Source organism: Garra rufa, chromosome 21 (genome assembly GCF_049309525.1).
Source record: "Garra rufa chromosome 21, GarRuf1.0, whole genome shotgun sequence".
Lineage (NCBI taxonomy): Eukaryota > Metazoa > Chordata > Actinopteri > Cypriniformes > Cyprinidae > Garra > Garra rufa.
Genome location: NC_133381.1, coordinates 6,411,044 through 6,431,066, shown reverse-complemented (window position 1 = coordinate 6,431,066; position 20,023 = coordinate 6,411,044). Strand labels below are relative to the sequence as shown.

The window sequence follows — 20,023 nt, the reverse complement described above, 5'->3', positions numbered from 1 at the left end:
GTCATTAAGCCAATTTCTTGTTATAGTCTTTTTACAAGCCACAAGAAGAATCTTACATAAATATTGATCGCTTTTGGATACTATACCTTTAATATTTCCCATAAGTAGGAATAGAGGGGATCTGGGTATACTATATCCAAGTACTTCAGACATAACTACCTGCACATTATCCCAAAAGGATTGGATTTTCTTACAGCTCCAAAAAATGTGTGTGTGGTCTGCTGTTAAATTTCCACATTGTCTCCAGCACTCCTTTTGCTTGGAGACTTGTTTGCTTTTGATCTTAGGTGTTATAAAGAAACGAATAAGACATTTCCAGGAAAACTCCCTCCATATTTGTGAGCTAGTGGTAGTTTGGTGTAATATCCACATATCGTACCAATCTGTTTCAGGTATTACAATCTTTAATTCTTTATCCCATTTCGATTTTATATATAATGTGGAAGAGGGGCTGCAACTCATTAACACATCATATATGGAAGAAATTAATCTAGGTAATGTGTGATTGTAGGCATCCATCATCATTTTGGTAAGAGGATGGATATTATTTACTCTAATTTTCCTTTTTTTATTGTAGTAATCCCTTAACTGGAAATATCTAAATAAGTCCTGATTTCTGAGTCCAAAATTATCTTTTAAGTCCTGGAAACTTTTAATTTCACCCTCAGTAACTACACTGCACAATGCCGTTAATCCTCTCTCCTTCCATTGTTGAAATATTGGATCTTCCCTTCCTGACTTAAATTCTTCATCATGTATAATCCACCTAAGTATTCCAATTTCTTTCTCCAATTTGAAATGTTTAACAATTGAATGCCAGACTTTTAATGTAAATGTCACTATTGGGCCCAGTTTATCTTTAATATGTTCATGAATTTCACTCTCCCCTATAAAAGATTGAACTTGAAGATCTTGTATATTTGTTTCTACGTCTTTCCATTTGGCTAAGTAGCTAGAAGTACACCAATAAAAAATGGGACGTATTTGTGCTGCATAGAAATAGTTTTTAAGATTTGGGAGAGCCATACCACCTTTTTCTTTAGGTAATTGGAGTGTTGAATAACGAACTCGAGGTCTTTTACCCTCCCATATATACCTAGATATTAATTTGTCCCATTCACAGAATTGCTTTGGTGGGATTTCCATTGGGAGTGATTGAAACAAATAGAGCAGACGTGGTAAAATATTCATTTTTACTCCTCTTATCCTATCACTAAAGCTCATGGGGTATGTGGACCACCTCTCTATATCGCTCTTTATGTTACTAATAATTGGATTGTAATTGGCAGAATACAATTTTGTTAGATCTTTAGTCAAATTTACACCTAGATATTTTAGGCAATTTGCATCCCAATTAATGTCATAGTTTTGTTTGAGCTCCATGTTTGGTTTACAATTAAACATAAGAATTTGGGTTTTTGTTACATTTAATTTGTATCCAGCGTATTCATTAAATTCCCCTAATACTTGCATAAGGTTTGTGAAATGTTTCTTAGGTTCAGCTAAATAAATCATAACATCATCCGCAAAAAGACTAATTTTATGTTCTATTCCATTGATTTCCACCCCTGGTATCAACAAATGCTGTCTAATTAATTGAGCCAGTGGTTCTATATAAATGGCGAATAGCGAAGGACTAAGACAGCAACCCTGCCTAGTTCCTCTTTCCAGGCAGAATCTTTCTGATAAAGACCCATTTACTCTCACTCTTGCTGTCGGGTTTTGATATATTGACTTTATGCACTGTATAGATTTGCTGTTAAAACCCAATTTTTCTAGCGATAAATACAGAAAATCCCAGTCGACCCTGTCAAAGGCCTTCTCAGCATCAAGACTGATTAGAGCAACCGGTAATTTATTTCGATAAACCCTATCTATTATATGAAGAGTTCTTCTAATATTTTCATACGTTTGCCGGCCTTTAACAAAACCTGTTTGGTCCTCATCTATCAAATCAGGTAGAAACATTTGTATTCTGGATGCTAATATAGAACTATATATTTTATAATCTGTATTGAGGAGTGATATAGGTCTATAATTTTGACAGTGGTCCTGGTCTTTTCCCCCCTTTGGGATTACAGAAATTATAGCCTCTTTCCATGACGGAGGAATTTTACCTTCTTTTATGACCCAATTAAAAGTGTCCCTTAACAATGGCATCAGTTCTTTACTAAAAATTCTATACCACTCTGAAGGGAATCCATCACTCCCTGGAGCTTTGCCTGACTTTAGTCGGCCCATGGCACTTTGTAATTCCTCAGTAGTTATTTCAGCAGTTAAGATTTTATTTTGTAAATCACCAATAGAGGGTAAATCTAATGTATTTAGAAACTCTTGTACTTTTGTTCTATCCACAGTGGAGGTCTGTTTGTATAATTCTTCATAGTAATTCTTAAAAATATTTTCAATATCTTTTGGATCATTTTTTATTTGATTTGTTTTGGGATCGTATAGTTTCGAGATTAAGTTATTAGTTTGTTGTTTACGCATTCGTCTTGCCAATAGTTTAATTGCTCTTGGTCCTGCTTCATAATAATTTTGTTTTAAAAATCTTGCCTTTTTCTCTACTTCTAACTGTAATAAGCTGTTAATTTCCTTTCTCAATTTTCCAATTTGAGCCATCACCTCTTTATTAGCATTGCATTTATGTTTACACTCCAATTGTTTCAATTCTGAAGTAAGTTTTTCATAATGAGCTACCCTTTCTTTTTTAAAAGTACTTGTAATGGCTATTAATTTTCCTCGAATCACTGCCTTAAGTGCATCCCATAGTATGGAGGGGTCCACCTCGCCATTGTTATTTTCCTCTACATATCTTTTGATTTCTGTGCGAATTTGTTCAATTATTAATTTGTTATTTAGTATTCCTTGATTTAATCTCCACAGTGTGTTTTTCCCTCCCCCCCCCAGGGAAATCCTCACATAGATCGCACAATGATCTGATACATCAGCTACTCCAATTCTACATTGTTGTATCCTGTGTCTGTTTTCCTCTTGTAAGAGAAAGTAATCTATTCTAGAATATACAGAATGGGTGGCAGAGTAGTGACTATAGTCCTTCTCCATTGGGTGTAATTCCCTCCAGGCATCAATTAATCCCATTTCTGTACACAAGTGATTCATGAATTTTGTTATATGATTTTTGTTTCTTTTATGACTTGTTGTATCCATCTCATGGTTTAGCACTATATTTAGATCCCCTCCACATATACAAACCCCCTCCATTTCCTTAGCTACGATATCAAATAACGATTTGAAATATTGTTTATTGCTTTCCGGTGGAACATAAACATTCACAAGAGTTACTATGTTACCATTAATTGTTCCTTTAACAATAACATATCTCCCTTCTTTATCCTTTATTTCTTTCTGACATTCAAAATTGAGACTTTGTGGAATTAAAATAATAACCCCTCTCCTACGACGGTTTGAGCATGAACTATAAAAAATATTTTTAAAACCAAATTTTTTAAATTTTTCATGCTCCTCATTTGACATGTGTGTTTCTTGTAAGAAGAAGATATGTGTTTTTTCTTTTTTCAATTTGGCTATTACCCTAGACCTTTTGGCCGGATTTCCCAAACCATTAACATTCAAAGACATTATCTCAATGTCCCGCTCCTGCATATGTCTTTCTTTTCAACAATCCTCATAAAACGATAACCCCACTGGCTAACATTTGAACAAGTAAGAACAACTGAACAACATTTACGTAAATCAAAACCATTTGAATGATCGAACAGAATATCAACTGACCTCCATTTGGGAATGATCACCCACAACTTAGGGTTTTGAGTCTCTCTCTCCATTAGGGGGTAAAGCCTCAGCTGAACGGAGGGCCCCCTTCTAGATATGCGGTGCTGCCTACTATAGGTTTTTGCACCCATACCAGATAAGTTTTCTTAGATGTCCATGTCTCCCGTTTGTCAAGCTTATACACGAAAACCCCTTACTATATTATTTGAATTATTAAACAGTAATTTTCGGCTGACACTCACGTCCATTGTTCCCTCTTGACTTGGTGTATTAGTCCCTTGTTTAAGTCGCATATAGATGTTCTCTTACAAATTCACCGCGTTCTTTCGCCGAAAATCCTCTAGCCGCTTCCGTGCCCTTCTGCTTGCCTCTTCTCTCCGCTCTTTGGTGACCCGCTGCCAAGCCGAACTTTTCCTTGCCTCGAGTCGTTCCAAAAGCGTTGTAGTACCCTCTGCCTCTTCGGAATCAGCTACTTTATAACCTCTATCGCGTAGATCTTTCTCAACTTCTTTCGCGTCGTTGTACGTTTTTACTCCGTTATTCCAATGTACTCTCATTTTAGTGAATGGGGTCTGAAAGCGGATCCCCGCTTCTTTCAGGATTTTCTTGACTCTGGCGTATGACTTGCGATGCTGCACCACAGCTGAGGGGTAATCGTGATCGAAGAAAATCCTCCTCTCTCCGATTGTGATTATTCTCTTGCTCCAGGCTTTACTCAGGACCATTTCTTTCGTACTGTATTGTAAAAAGTTCACAACGATAGCCCTCGGTGGCTGATCTGCTTTAGGCTTTGGCGCCAGAGCTCTGTGCGCCCGCTGAATTTGACAGTCTGCGTCAATGCCAAGCTCCCTCCGCATTAGTTCTTCAACAAACTGAGTGACCGACCCCTTTTCTGCATCCTCTGGTACTCCGAAAATGCGCAGGTTATTTCTTCTGGACCGCGACTCGAGGTCAGTCAATTTGTCCATCATCTTTTTGTGCTCTTGTATAAATTCCTGTAGTAGGCCATCAGTCTCGGAGCTCCAGCACTCCATTTCTTCAACACGTGAAAGAGTGGTCTCGACCTTTGCATTTTGTTCTTTTATTTCTTGTGTTGTGAGTGCGATTTTCTGATTGATGTCCTCCTTAAATTCCTCTAATTCGTGTTTCATTTGAGTCTTGAGTTCGTCTTTAAACGTACCCAGCTCCACTTTCAGCTCGCTACGAAATTCTCGTATCTGCTTGCTGATACTGTTTAAACCCGCGCGTAAAGAGTCTGTTGTTTCCTGTTCGCCATCTTCTCGTTCTTGCATGCTGTCTGTCTCCGTTCGATTACAGTCTTTACCTTGCTTTTCGGGGTTTCTTTTAGCTTTAGACTTTGTTCCTCCGCTCATCTCTCAGCAGACGTAGATTACTAATAAGTATAAATCGAGTTTAGCGGAGTATTATAGCTGATTTAAGGGAGCTCGCAGTTTAACCTGCCATGTTGCTTCGTCGCCCAACCGGAAGTCTAATGATGCAGTTTTACTTCTCAGTGGTTTGGTCATTTCTTTGATGTACGAAATGTGAGTCCCAGCTGATTTTGTGCTAAGCACAGCCAGGTGTTCCAGGTGAGCCAGGTGTAAAATGTTTTCCTTGTTAAGCTTGCACCTGAAATGATAAAAATCATTACGAATGTTATGCATTATGTTAAAAAAAAAAAAAAACATATGTGACCCTGAACCACAAAACCAGTCATAAGTAGCACAGGTATATTTGTAACAATAGCCAAAAATACATTGTCAGAATTTTCGATTATAAAAAGTAACGATCATGTTCCACAAAGAATTTTTTTTTTAATTCTTACTGTAAATATATCAAAACTTTTGATTAGTAATATCCATTGTTAAGAACTTAATTTGGGCAACTTTAAAGGCAATTTTCTCAATATTTGTATTTTTTTTTTTTTTTTTGCACCCTTAGATTCCAGATTTTCATTGCCCTATCCTAACAAACCATACATCAATAGACAATTTACCAGATTATGTATATATAAAAAAAAAAACCTTACCACTGGTTTTGTGCTTCAGGGTCTCATATGTTATATAATAAAATCACTTACCATCTCATTCAAATCTGGCTGGTTTAGCATGCCACTATCAAATTGCAGCATCAGATGCTTGTTTAGCAGCAGTATCTTGGGATGCACCCTCTGTGTGTGTTACTTGACACATGGACTCTCCAATATTATCTACAGCGTCCTCCCAAACATCCTCCTCTACCTCTGACTGAGGTTCTGTTGAAGTAACCGCAGGCACATGCTGCAAGGAAGCCTCCCAGTTTTCTTCATTTGATACACACTGTTCAGTTAAAACTGATGTCTTTACCTCTTTCACAGCCACAAATGGTGGTTCAACATCTTTAGACACCTCTGGCACCACAACAGCTGGAGCTGTTGCCACTACAACTGGGGCAATAGCTGGTCTCATCATCATAGGGGCCAAAGCAGGTGTCTCTGGTACTGGTGTTTCCTGTTGTGCCTTTTCTACTGTAGTCACAGCAGGTGCCTCCATGCCAGTCACAACTGATGTTGCCTTTACCAAGGGCACGGCTGGTGTTGTTGGTGTCTGTGCTACCTGCTCTGCAACTGTTGCCTTTACCAAGGGCACGGCTGGTGTTGTTGGTGTCTGTGCCACTTGTTCTGCAACTGGTGTTTGTGCTGCTGGGATCACTGCAGGTGTTTCTGGAACAGGAACTGGTGTCTCTGCCATTGCCACAACTGATGTTTCTGCTTGTGCAGTCACTGGTGGTAGAACTACTGGAGGTGCAGTCTCTTTTGCAATCACTGAAACAAGAGCTGGTGTCTGTACCACTGGGATCATAACGGGTCTCTGTGCCATTTCAATTGCAGTTGGTGCTTCTGCTGTAGTTTCTAGTATTAGGCTCACAACTGACCTTTCCGCTATTGGAGTCACAGTTGCTGTCATCATCATTGGGGTTACAACTGGTGTCTCTGCCACTACAACTGGAGTTGGAGTTTCCACCACTGGAATCACAACAGGTGTTTCTGCTGCAGCAATAACTGCTGAAACAACTACTGGAGGTGTAGCCTCTGTTACTGCCACTAAAACCTGACATGGTGTCTGCACCACTGGAGTCAAAACTGGTGTATCAACCACTGCAACTGGAGATAGCTTTACTACTGGACTTTCATCTACTGGGATCATAACAGGTGTTTCTACTGTTGCAGCCACTGCTGAAACAACTACTGCAGGTGCAGTCTCTGTTACCATCTCTGAAACTTGACCTGGTGTCTGAACAACTGGGGTCACAACTGGTGTCTCAACCACTGCAACTGCAGTTGACTTTACCACAGGAGTTTCCACTACTGGGATCATAACAGGTGTTTCCACTGATGCAGTCATGGTTGAAACAACTACCGGAGCGACAGTCTCCTTTAAAATAACTGAAACCTGACCTGGTGTTTGTACCACTGGGGTAACAACTGGTGACCCAACACCTGGAACTGGAGTTGACTTTACAGTAAGAGTTTCTACTGCTGCAGTCACTGTTGAAACAAATACCGTAGCGGCAGTCTCTGTTACCATCACTGAAATCTGACCTGGTGTTTGTACCGCTGGAGTAACAACTGGTGACCCAACCACCGCAACTGGAGTCGACTTTACAATAGGAGTTTCTACTGCTGCAGTCACTGTTGAAACAAATACCGGAGCGGCAGTCTCTGTTACCATTACTGAAACCTGACCTGGTGTTTGTTCCACTGGGGTCATAATTGGTGTGTCAACCACTGCAACTGGAGTTGACTTTACTGGGATCACAACAGGTGTTTCTACTGCTGCAGTCTCTCCTGAAACAACTACAGGAGGGACAGTCTCTTTTACCTGATCTGATGTCTGTACCACTGGTATCTCATCCACTGCAACTGAACTTTTAACACCAGGAGTTTCTACTACTGGGATCTCAACAGGTGTCTCTTCTGCTGCAACAAATACCAACGGGACAGTCTCTGTTACAATCACTGAAACCTGACCAGGTGTCTGTACCACTGGGGTCACAACTGGTGTCTCAACCACTGCAACAGGAGGTGAATTTACAACAGGAGTTTCTACAGCTGGGATCCCAGCAGACGTAACTGATGCTGCAGTTGCTGATGGTGTAACTAGAGGTGCTGCATCTGTTGCAATTACTGAAATCTGAGCTGGGGTTTCTGTCTCTGGTGTCACAGGTGATGTCTCTGCAGCTGAAGTTACTACTGAAGCTGGAGTTCCAGCTGATGTAACTACTACAGGAGATATGGCTTCCGCTACTGACACTGAAATCATAGCTGGTATCTCAGTGACTGGTGTCTTTGCCACTGCAGCTCCAGTTGGTTTTACTGATGTAATGGAAACAATGGGGGTTTCAATTACTTGGCTCATAGGTGTTTCTACATCTAGTGTAACCTCTTCAGTCTCTGCCACTAAAACAGCGGCTGGAGTCTCCAAAACAGATGTTAATGTGGCTGGAATCTCTACTACAGGGGACACAACTGTTTTCTCTACCATAGCTGAAGTTGATTTTACTGCTGTGACAGAAAAAACTGGTGTTTCTACAACTGTTGCTTCTGCTACTGTAATCACGGTTGCTGTACTTACCACTGGAGAGGCAGCTTCTGGTACTATTACTGAACTGAGATCTGGTGTTGCTACCACTGGAATCACATTCTGTATCTCTACTGCTGAGGCCACAGCAGTCCTCACAATCACTGATTCAACATTTGGTGTTTCAACTGCTACAGTCACAACAGGTGTGTCTTTTACTGGAGGTATTTCCTGTGACTCATTGCCCAGAGTTACGACTGGCCTTACTTCATCTAGAGGTGTAGGTGGGGTCACTACAACAGAAATAACAGTGGGAATCTCCACCACTTGTTCTTTGAACACTGATGTGTCAGTGTCTATGTTCTGATTTTGTGATGTAACAGCATAATTGTCAGAATCAGTTGTTTTAGCCATAGATGTAACCACTGGTGTTTCTACTTCAAGTTCCGTAACCAATGATGTAACAACGGGCGTCTCCACTTCCAGTTCAGTTACTACAGCTGTCTCAACTTTCACTTCTGTTACCACTGGAATTTCTACCTTTGGTTCTGTGACTTCAAGTGTCTCAGCCCTGAGTTCACTCGCTACTTGTGTTTGTATCTCAGAAACAGCTACTTCTGGCATTTCTGCTGTAATTTCAGAGGTCAGTGGTGGTACCTGTGCAGTGGGTGTTATTTCCATTACTGCTGGTATTTCTGTCTTGTCTATCTGCAACTCATTTGACAGTGTCTTTTCTGTTACCAGTTCGAGAGATTCACATTGTAGCCTAGTATTTTCATCTGCTTCATTCTTCTGCTCACTCATCTTACTAACCTCGATTTCTGTAGCAGTATAATTTTGTGCCAGCACTGTGATTGCAGCTACTTCAATCAGAGTCTGCCCTGAATCAAACCGTTCTGGTTCTGGTTTGGGAGCAACCGCCATTGTATCGTTTTCTTCTGGATTTGCCATTTCTTTCATTTCTGATAAAGTCTTTGCTGGGGCCTGGTCACCATCTATTGCATCACCCTCTTGTTCTGTTGAATTTGGTAGCTTAGAATTTGCGAGTACCTGAATTCCTTGTTCAGACGATATAGGCTTGTCATTCTCAGACTGTTTTGTTGTGTTCTCAATAATGGCAACCATCTCTGAAACCTTTCCAGTCTTAATTTCATTTGTCGCTGGTTCATTCTCTTCAGAAAGTTCTGGACTTGGTTTGGCCTCTTGACTCCTGTCTTCTGTTAGAGAAACCACAATACCTGTTGCTACAGGTTTTGCTTCAACTTCTGGCAACACCATCTCTAGAGGTTTCAGTATAGCTTCAGGCTCTGCTAGTGTTTCTATGTGCTTAGATACATCATTTGAAAACTCAGGAACAACTGTGTGTTCTCTTATTTCATGAATCATGTCTTCAATTTCTCTTCCTGCGTTTGCTTGAACAGAAACATCTTCAATCTCTATTTCATTGCTGTCTATGTTTGTTAAAGATTGCCCTTCCTTTGCTGCATGTTCCTCTTCCTTTTTCACAAAAATCCCATCTGTTCCGTCAATTCCACTGTCTTCAACTTTGTTATCATCCAAATTTGTATCAATGTCTTCTTTATGGAGTTCTTCAGTCTCTTCAACTAATACTGGTTCTGGAAGTAACACCTCTTTGGCTGTCAACAGTTCTCCAGCTTCTGGAATACTTTCAGCCTCAACATTTTTAACAACTTCTGAAGCAAACGCATCCCCAGTCTCCCCTTCTATGTGTATTTCCTTAATGTCTTGCTGTTCCATTTTTTCATAATCTTTTTCTTCCATTTTTTCACTGATGTCCTCAACACTCACTGCTGACTCACCTGCTAATAAAACTACATCTTTTATGCCAACTTCTATTTCACAGTCATCAACATGTATTGATTCAACTGCTTCTAATTTTAAACTCTCTTCTGACTCCAGTGTCTCTGCTCGTATGTGATCTGAAATTGGACTTACAATACTAACAGTCTCTTTGGTTTCCAGACACTCCTCAGCAGAGGCAATAATTTCAATTTCTTTGACTTCTTTACTTGTGGTAATGTCAGGAATATTGTCTACATCACCTTGTGTCAAAGTTTCAACTACTTCAGTGGGTGCAGGTTGCTCAAACTCAGCAGTGGACAATTCAACATCTAAAACTGTCAGCTCTTTTTCAGGTTCAGCAGCAACTGGTGGTTCATACACAGGTTTCTCCAACACTGAATGTAGTGGACACTCTACATGTGTACTGATGTAGACTGATGCAACCTGATCCAGCCCAGCCTCACTTTGCAATGTCTCAAAACCAGTTGTACATTCCTCTCTTTTGTCCTCCATATGAGTCTCCTCTGATTTTTCCACAAGAGGCTCTGCCCCTAACTGAATGACTTTCTCCGCACTAAGCTCAGTTTCAATAGCAGATTCTTCTTTATTTACAATTACTTCCTGATACTCAGTCTTCACTTCCCTAATTTCAGCCTCATAGACCTCATTTGTCCCAACTCCTGCAGTTTCAGTTTCATCTGTACAGTTATCAGAGACTAATTCAGTTGGGACAGCATCACTTACTTCAGGTATTGCCTCCACTAAGGGTGCAGGGAGATGTTCTTCAACAGGTTTTAGTTCTTGAGAGACTAGGCCTATACATATTGCTGTTGCCTCAGTTTTCTTATGCGCAACCAAAATCTTTGTTTCCTCCAGTGTGGATGACTGTACAACATAAGGTGAAAATGACACGGCAAGAGATTCTTGGCTCTCATCTTTTGTAGTTACTGATTGAACACTTGGAGTCATGCAAATGGATTGAATAGCCTCCTGTAGGATCACATCTGATGTTTGTATGCCATATTCAGCTGACACTGGTGTAACGTGTCCAGATGACTTGGATGATTCGGTTAGTTGCGAGACTGCTGAGACCATTTCAGTAGTGTCATCCCCAATAAATTGTTCACTTGGTGGTTCTGGGGCAGTGACCGCATCAGCTGTCAACTCCACAATGTCCTCAGCTAAGGTGTCATCCAGTGTTGTCCACTCAGCAGATGAAACTGGTGTTTCAATGCTTTCCTCGATGATGCCTTCTTCTGGAATATCACTCAGCTGCTGATACTTGCTCACAAAGTCTGTAAGTTCTTCAAAGTCCTCTGGTAATCCATGTATGACTGCTGGTCCAATGTTAATTGAAACTTTGGCTGCAATTTCGGGCACTAAGTTATTAGATGTGTCCTGCTCTAACACTTGTGAAGTCATCTCTGGCATCTCATGTTCTATTGTGATTTCAACTCGTTGTTCATTCACCTCCTTCAGACTTTCAGGCTCAATTATTTCATACTCAGACAGAGGAATAATAGCTGGGGTTTCATCATCTTCATCACCTGTTTCATGATCCTGAGTAGCCTCATCAGAGGATGTCTGTTCTTTCCTTGCATCCGTTTTTCTCTTTTTATGCCCTGGAATAAGCTTCTTCATCGAAAATGGTTCATCTTTGTTCATCTCACTGTCTGAAGATATCTGCTCAGGGGTACCACTTTCTCCAGTTCTGATCTTCCTCTTTGGGGTGACCATTTTTTTAAACGTTTTCCATGTGGATCCCACCTCTCCCTCTGCAGGACTTCCAGTTTGTTCATTAGATGATGTGAGATGATCATAATCACCCTCAATGGAACTTCCAAGCGGAGAGTCAGATGTTTTCTCATATTCCTCTCCTTTGTCTGGTGCTTCATCCTCATTCGTTTTTCTAGCCCTTTTTTTAGCAGAGCCACCACAAATCAGTGCCTCCCAGGAAACGGTGGTGTCAGATTTCTTTTTGGACTCTTGAGGGCTTACATCAGCCACTAGCTCCTCTTCAGCAGGTTTTGGTTCCCCAACCACTGGTTCCTCCACTTTTGTGAGCTCTGCCAATTCCGAGGATGGTTTCGGCTGTTCAGAAACTCGTTCCTCGGCCTCAATCACCTTTTCTGCAGCTTTCTGCCTTCTTGTGGAAAATTTCCTGAAAAGTCTTTTAAGTGGACTTCCTTGTACCTTATCTCTCTCTAGAGAATTCTGAAGGTCTCCTTCAGGTAACAACTTGTCAGTGTCTTTCTCCTGTGAGTCTTTTTCTTCCTCTGTCGTAATATAAGGGATATCAAGGCACATACATTTAGTATTCTCTTTTTCAGCATCTTCTACATCCATTTTCTCAAATCTTTTGAGCTCCTCTTCCTTACTCTCTTTTTGGATTTCCTCTTCTTTCTTTTTCTTTCTTAAACTGGCAAAGATTCCTTGCGTAAAGAATTGTTTTATTGGTGACATGGGTTCCTCCAGCTCAGGACTTTCTTCTTTTGCCAGTTCTTTCTCAAGTGTGTCCTCCATATGATGCTCCACTATCTGTATGTCCTGATCCAGCTCCTTTTCATTGTCTGTTTGTGGAGCGGGTTCAGCTGCATCAGGCTGGGAAGACGCCTCACTTTTTAGAGTCTCATCAGTTGTGTTTTCATTTGCTTCCACTGCACTGTTCTCTTGGGTGTCTTCTGAGGCACTTGCAACATTTTCTTCTGGCTCATTTGTTTCAGTCTTTTCACATGTGTCCTTTTTTAGGGTGAACTTAAATCCAACAAATCTGAAGATTTTTTTGAAGCCAACTTCATTGATATCATTTACTTGATTGTCCTCCACAGTTTCTTCCTTCGCTGTCACACTATCTGCATTAACATCCTCTGTGCTCTCATTCTTCGTGACTGGTTCAAGAGCATCCATTTCCTGGAGGTCTTCAATTGTTTCTGTGCCATCTTCTTTCAGAGTGACAAACCCTGAGCCAACTAGTAAATAAATAAGAATGAAAAGTGCCAAGATGAGTATGTGGGGTATGCACATAAAATATTTGTACATGGATATTTACTACTATATAAAAGTGCTGTTTTCATTTCACTTGGAAAAAATGAGGGAAACAGGGAAAAATTAGTAGCAATAATATAGTTTGACGTACCATCTGCAAGTACTCTCTCCTCTAAGTTGCCATTTGATTCCTCTCCATGGCTCCTTGCCTTTACACTCAAACTGGAGATCTGTCCATTTTTCTGTAACAACTATATGCAAAAGACAGGACAAGAGTTAAGAAGTGACCAACAAAGTAAGCAGTCCATTTACCTTTCAGTCCTTATGAATCATAAGAAACTATTTATGAGAATTAAGAATTACACAATATGTTAAATGATATGCTTTTAAAAAATACTGTCTGTTATCACAAGGTATATGCTAAGACCATGAATAATAAAAATGCAGATTTTGGCAGATCATATGTACAGCACTGCTCACTCAGGCCAAAAAAACGTACAACTACGCAGTCTGATTCAAGAAATTCCTCAAACATTTGACAAAAGTTACCACAATATCACATTTGCTAAATGCTAAGTGCCTAACCACAATGTAGTTTGAAGGAGATGGCCCTTGGGATAACTAACAAAACAAAATAAATGAACACATTTATGGAATCTGAGTATCAGATAGCTCTCCTTTGACTAAAAGCCATCTCACAGACTTCCTGTTAAACCATGGCTGACCTCATCATGTTTTACATGGAAAATCAATGCACCCAGTGCAGTAAGGGAGAATTCCATCAATCCTTTGGGAGTAAGAGCACTAGATATATCCCTCCATTAATGCGCACACATTAGTAACAAAAACAACTGACAAAAGTAAATATTGAAAGGAAATGGAGTTTTCAAAAACGTAAGGCATTTGCATTTTAAATTCTTACCCTATATATTTAATCCAATTAAATGATTCAGACTTACAAGCAAACAAACAGCAAAGGACAAACCAGAAATCCAATCCATATAAGAAGTTGTTTCATAGTCTTTTCATAGCGATGCAATATAATTTAAAGTCCAAGAAAAAAGATAGCATATTCTTGTCTGCAGTTCTCATGCCACAAGATGACAGATTCTTCTTAATGTCTTAAAACAAACCCCATACAATTTTCCTTTCAATACAAAATTAATACAAATCAAATAATGTGCTCTCTTAGTAAACTAAACTATCTAATCTGAACTACCAGAAGCTAAAGCATATTTTGTTCACACAGTGAAATTAGGCCAAACACCTATTAATAGGACAAAGTCACCTAATCTTCTTTCTTTTGACTCTCATTACTGCACTTAAATAGCTGCAAGTGATAGTCGGGATATTGTATTATGGAAACTCCTGATAAATTTTCTAAACTAAGCACAACACACTGTAACTTATTTCAGAGAGCTTGACCATAAGACCTTACTTTTAATATCTACATCTGAGAATCTGGTGAGATGCCTCCCTGCATGAAAGAAAAATCACAAATAAGATCTCTTTTATACTATCAGTTGTTTCTACAAAAAAGTAAACTTTTTTTATATAAAGTTTGACAAGAAAATACTATTTCAGTCTTTCAGTTTAAAAGAATCATGTTTTAATGTGTTACTTGTTACTGTGCAATTATCTGTGACCCTGGACCACAAAACCAGTCATAAGGGTCATTTTTTGAAATTGAGATTTATTGTTAATAATAAATAAATAAAAAAACTTTCCATTGATGTATGGTTGTTAGGATTGGACAATATTCGGCAGAGAAAATCTGAAATCTGAGGGTGCAAAAAAAATCGAAATATTAAGAAAATCGCCTTTAAAGTTGTCTAAATGAAGTTCTTAGCAATGCATATTACTAAATTACGTTTTGATATATTTACAGTAGGAAATTTACAAAATATCTTCATGAAACATGATCTTTACTTAATATCCTTATGATTTATGGCATAAAAGAAAAATTACTACTTATGACTGGTTTTGTGGTGAAATGTACAATTTCTGAGTGAAAATTGTTTCAAAGTACAATTTAAATGCATTACTTTATTCTGCAGTTTTTCTCTTAAAAAAAGACTCTAGTAAACTCACTTTCCTCTCTACAGTTTCACAGCATGTGCTCAGATTTGCCAAAGCACCAAAGTCCACATTATTTTATAACTCTATACACTTACTCTGTAAACAGTTGTCTAATTCAGTTAACCTAAGGAGAAACATCTGATAGATAAACTAATAAAACACAGAAACAAAACTCAGTAGTTCCTTCTTTTGAGCTAAAAAAGAGCGACCTCTGAACAATAAACGTTTCTGTCTACCTAAACATTTTGAGCATCACGTGCGTGTTTTGCATTACCTCAAAAATGCAGTCTAGGTAGGTGTAAGGCCAGCCGGTAGGCAGCACACTATGTTTTGAGTTACAGCCCGTGTTTGTCTTTAGATTCAGAGGTCGTGTCTTTGAAACTTTGCGAGGCATTTCTCTGCAGCAGAGAAAGGCATTCTACCTTGTCATCAGCACCGCCGTCATCCCGAGCATCGCTGGCCGCTGCAGTGAGCTCCTCCGCCGCTGCGTCCTCCTCACATCTGCTGTCCCGTAGCGCGGATGATGCGGTAGCTCCCATTTCACGGTCCCTCTCGCGTTCTCTTCGGTTTCTTCCCTTTCACAGATGTTACTGCAAAGCGAAAGGGGGAATATCCGAAGGTGAGTGCTGAGCGGTGGTCGGACTGAAAAAGTGATGCAGTTTGGCTCGATGCAAACTCTTTTAGGACACATCCTTCCTGCATCACATGAACACACTGGCACGCCTCGACGCATCAATAGGAGAGAGAACGAGAGTCCTGGGATGACCGAGGGACAATTATCCCATAATTATTCATCACATGTGTTTACGTAAATTTTTAAGACAAACGCTAATTTCAAAGTTGTGAAAATAAAGTACGGATCTCATGGGACTTTGGAGGACATAAACAATGTATTTTGTGATATAATTTGTATTTAATGCAATTAAACTGTAAAAAAGATTTATTTTAACGTTGCTTATATTAAATGCAGTTAAATAATTTAAAACAGAAAACTGAAACCATAAATAAATCCAATAGATTGTATTCACGATGCATCATTCAGCCATATTTTGGCGGCACAAAACATAAACAATGCCACTGAACTGAACGAAACTCGCACATTTTGCTGATTTTGCTGCTAAAAGTGGTCAATTATTGGTATGCTTTATGCTGTACTAATCGGTCGGACCGGAAAAAAACATTTGGAGTAATATACAAGACAAAAAGTGCAAAAGACTGAGGGAAAAGGCATTTGTGGTTGGCCAAACTGAACCAGGATTTCCAGGGTGAGAATCTTTACAACATTTGTGTTTGTTCTTATCATTTCCAGTCCGGTAGGTGAAATATTGGGCCATTATCTTAATTAATACTGCTTGTCTCACCTTTACCACCTTTACTATTAACTTTAGTTTGTCAAAATATTGTGCCCTTTCTTGCTTACTAAGCATTTAGCAGCTGCCACAAGTTTTTTCCATGGTTTAAAAAGCATAAATTAGCAAAACAACATATTTAGTAGTACATTAATACTGTTCAATCAAATACTGTTGTTTACGTCCGAGTATCTCTAATATGGTTGTGCATCCGGGTAACTGACCAAACCGTGATGTAACTGCACAGTTTATTCATATTAATTATGAAATAGTGGAATGTATGTGGACACTCCCTAAATAACAGGTAATTTTTATTAAAACGTTCCCAATTCCACCAGTTCCAGTGAGACAAATATTAATTGCATTCTAGAAGATTCAGTGCTTCCAACTTTGAGGAGGGTAGTTTTCTGTTCAAAAAGCATGAATCTCTGTTAAAGGTTAAAGTCGTTTTAGAAGGTCTTTTACTAAATGTTAAACATCGATTGATCATGGAACATGCAAATCCAGAAATTTGCACCAGTTTAGACTAAAGAGTTTCAATAAAGAGGCCTGGCTTGCAGTTGATGTCCCAGTTGATCCTGAAGATGCTCAGGTCTACGTGCAGGCCAGTAAGTTCCTCAATAAAACATTACATGCACAATAATATTGCCATGCTGTAACATAAAAGGGCCTTTCTGCTACAGCAACAATGAAAGCATAGAATGTTCTAGTATTATATGCTACAGCATTGAGACTTGTCGTTAAAGGGTTAATTCATCCAAAAATGAAAATTAGCCCATTATTTACTCACCCTCAAGGCATCCTATAGATGTATATGACTTTCTTCTTTTAGACGAATCCAATCACAGTTATATAAAAAATTGTCCTGGCTCTCCCAAGCTTTAAAGGGGTCATCGGATGCAAAACTCACTTTCACATGTTATTTGAACATTAATGTGTGTTGGAAGTTTGTGTACGCAACCACCCTACAATGATAAAAATCCACCCAGTGGTATTTTTTTAATATTTAAAAGTAATATCCCCTTTTTAAAAGCAGGTCATTCTCAGCTTCTTGTCACACAGATAGATGACACACAGACAGAGGCCGCTCCCACGATAGTTGATTGACATGAGCGCCTTACCTTAGACCCGGCCTCACCGAGCTGAAACAGTTCGACTCCAATCACCATTGTGTGACTCAGGTGCAGGGGAAGACAAGAATTTCTCAGGTTGAGCGATTGAGGTGTTCTTTTGTTGGATGTAATAATGAACATAGCAGTCGTCATTTACTCCCGACATCTGAGATGCTAAAGAATTAACTTTACTTTAGTTTTGAAAGGAAAGTGCCGATCCCGATCTACATATGCGTCTATGTTCGTGTGAATCATTCGTGATGCCACTTCACCCACAGCAGAAGTGAGTATAAGGGTTTTTATGCATCTTTGCAAATGGCCTTTCTTAAAGGGATAGTTCACCCAAAAATGAAAATTTGATGTTTATTTGCTTACCCCCAGGGAATCCAAGATGTAGGTGACTTTGTTTCCTCAGCAGAACACAAACAAAGATTTTTAACAAAAACCGGTGCAGTCTGTCAGCCGAATAATGGCAATGGATGGGCACCAGACCTTTAAAAGTAAGCAAAAACATGCAGAGACAAATCCAAATTACACCCTGCGGCTCGTGACAATACATTGATGTTCTAAGACACGAAACGATCGTTTTTTGCGAGAAACTGAACAGTATTTATATCATTTTTTTACCTTTGATACACAGCCACGTCCATCTGTCCTGAGCATGAGCTCATCATCCGGCTCGTGACATGTGAACGCGCTCTGACGTAGTATACACAAACACCGTAAGCGATCTGTTGCATGAATACAACACTCATTGTTTACACAGTGCACAGAGATTGTGGGTATAGAGGCTATTCAAAATGGTAATTACTTGCGCTTATCCTGATTGTTCAAACCGATTTAAAGCTAAAAGATTGCGCTTGCTTGCGCAAACTCATCCGGGATTTTCACCGATTTCCCCTTATGGCGTTTGCGTATACTACGCCAGAGCGCGTTCACATGTAACGATCCGGGTGATGAGCTTGTGCTCAGGACAGATGGACGTGGCTGTGTATCAAAGGTAAAAAATGATATAAATACTGTTCAGTTTCAAAAAACGATCATTTTGTGTCTTAGGACATCAATGTATCGTCGCGAGCCGCAGGGTGTAATTTGGATTTGTCTCTGCATGTTTTTGTTTACTTTTAAAGATCTGGTGCCCATCCACGTTCATTATATGGCTGACAGACTGCACCGATTTTCGTTAAAAATCTTTGTTTGTGTTCTGCAGAGGAAACAAAGTCACCTACATCTTGGATGCTCTGGGGGTAAGCAGATAAACATCAAATTTTCATTTTTGGGTGAACTATCCCTTTAATAATGTGCTAGTTAGCAAGTTTCACAGCTAAACATGGCTAAAGTAAACATTACAGCTCGTCATACCACGGCAGAGAGGGGCGGGGCGAGCAGAGCTCATTAGCATTTAAAGGTACATGCAGCAGAAAGGCCTCCTGTAGCATATTGATACATGTTTGTAAGAAAAATATCCATATTTAAAACATAATAATCACTTTTCTGTAGCTTGCGTTAACTCTAATACATGGAAGTCATTCCAGGACTTCTTTTGGATTATTTAATAGAACCACCGGCCCACTGCCATTATAAAGCTTGGAAGAGCCAGCCAGGACAATTTTAATATAACTCCAATTGGATTCGACTGAAAGTAGAAAGTCATATACACCTACAGGTAGGATACCTTGAGGGTAGGTAAATCATGGGCTAATTTTCATTTTTGGGTGAACTAACCCTTTAAAGCACAATGCAAACCTGTTAAATATAAGTGGGTGTGCATACTTATGGCCACATACATACTCACCTTTCAAAGAAACAATAGTGAAGCATGATGGTTGAAACATCATGGCGTTGAGCTGCTTTACAAAGACAGAGTTTGGACATCTCTTTCTGTATGCAGGGAACAAACGCTTGGGAAATAGTTATGTAAGTAATCCCAAACACAAGGTAAAATAAACACTGGTGTGGCTAGTGAAGGTTAATGTCTTACAAAAGCCCAACCAAAGCCCTGATCTTAATCTAATTGTGAATCCACATGTGGCACTATTTACGGATATAGGATTTGTAATTCATGGAAATGAGAAAATGAAATAAAGGTCTCCAAACAACTTTTCAGCTTTACAAAACATTATTTATTTAGAAGCTCTGCTTTTAGTATAACTAATACACTGTATATAATAATATTTTGAAGTTGAAGTTTGAAGATTACTGGATTATGTTTTGCAAGAAAACAGCATTTTAGTTTCCTTACTTCAAAACTTTATGTTCAATTCAATGTGTTACTTGCCATTCTTTCAAATTATTTCATTATTTCTAAGTAAATCTTACACCTTAAGTGTAATTTAACCAATATATCTAAATTTCATAGAGAAGATATATATACATACCC

The 20,023-nt window shown here is 39.2% G+C and overlaps 1 protein-coding gene across 1 annotated transcript; it reads right to left on the bottom strand.

Annotated features, from left to right (window-relative positions):
* Positions 1–5,245: 5,245 nt before the first annotated feature.
* On the bottom strand, positions 5,246–15,721 carry akap12a (A kinase (PRKA) anchor protein 12a). Its single transcript, XM_073827533.1, has 4 exons — positions 15,605–15,721; positions 13,255–13,354; positions 5,837–13,087; positions 5,246–5,385 (listed from the first exon to the last, which is right to left on the bottom strand). The coding sequence occupies exons 1-3, from the start codon at positions 15,719–15,721 to the stop codon at positions 5,874–5,876; spliced, it is 7,431 nt and encodes a 2,476-aa protein (XP_073683634.1). The 3' UTR covers positions 5,246–5,385; positions 5,837–5,873.
* Positions 15,722–20,023: the final 4,302 nt, after the last annotated feature.

What these genes read in the sequence shown, in the direction of transcription:
- akap12a (XM_073827533.1), bottom strand. Translation starts at nt 15,721, where the DNA reads ATGGGAGCTACCGCATCATCCGCGCTACGGGACAGCAGATGTGAGGAG. An exon ending in ACGGCGGTGCTGATGACAAG is followed by an intron (nt 13,355 to 15,604) that starts GTAGAATGCCTT and finishes TTTTGCATATAG; the next exon opens with TTGTTACAGAAAAATGGACA. An exon ending in GGAGAGAGTACTTGCAGATG is followed by an intron (nt 13,088 to 13,254) that starts GTACGTCAAACT and finishes TTTATTTACTAG; the next exon opens with TTGGCTCAGGGTTTGTCACT.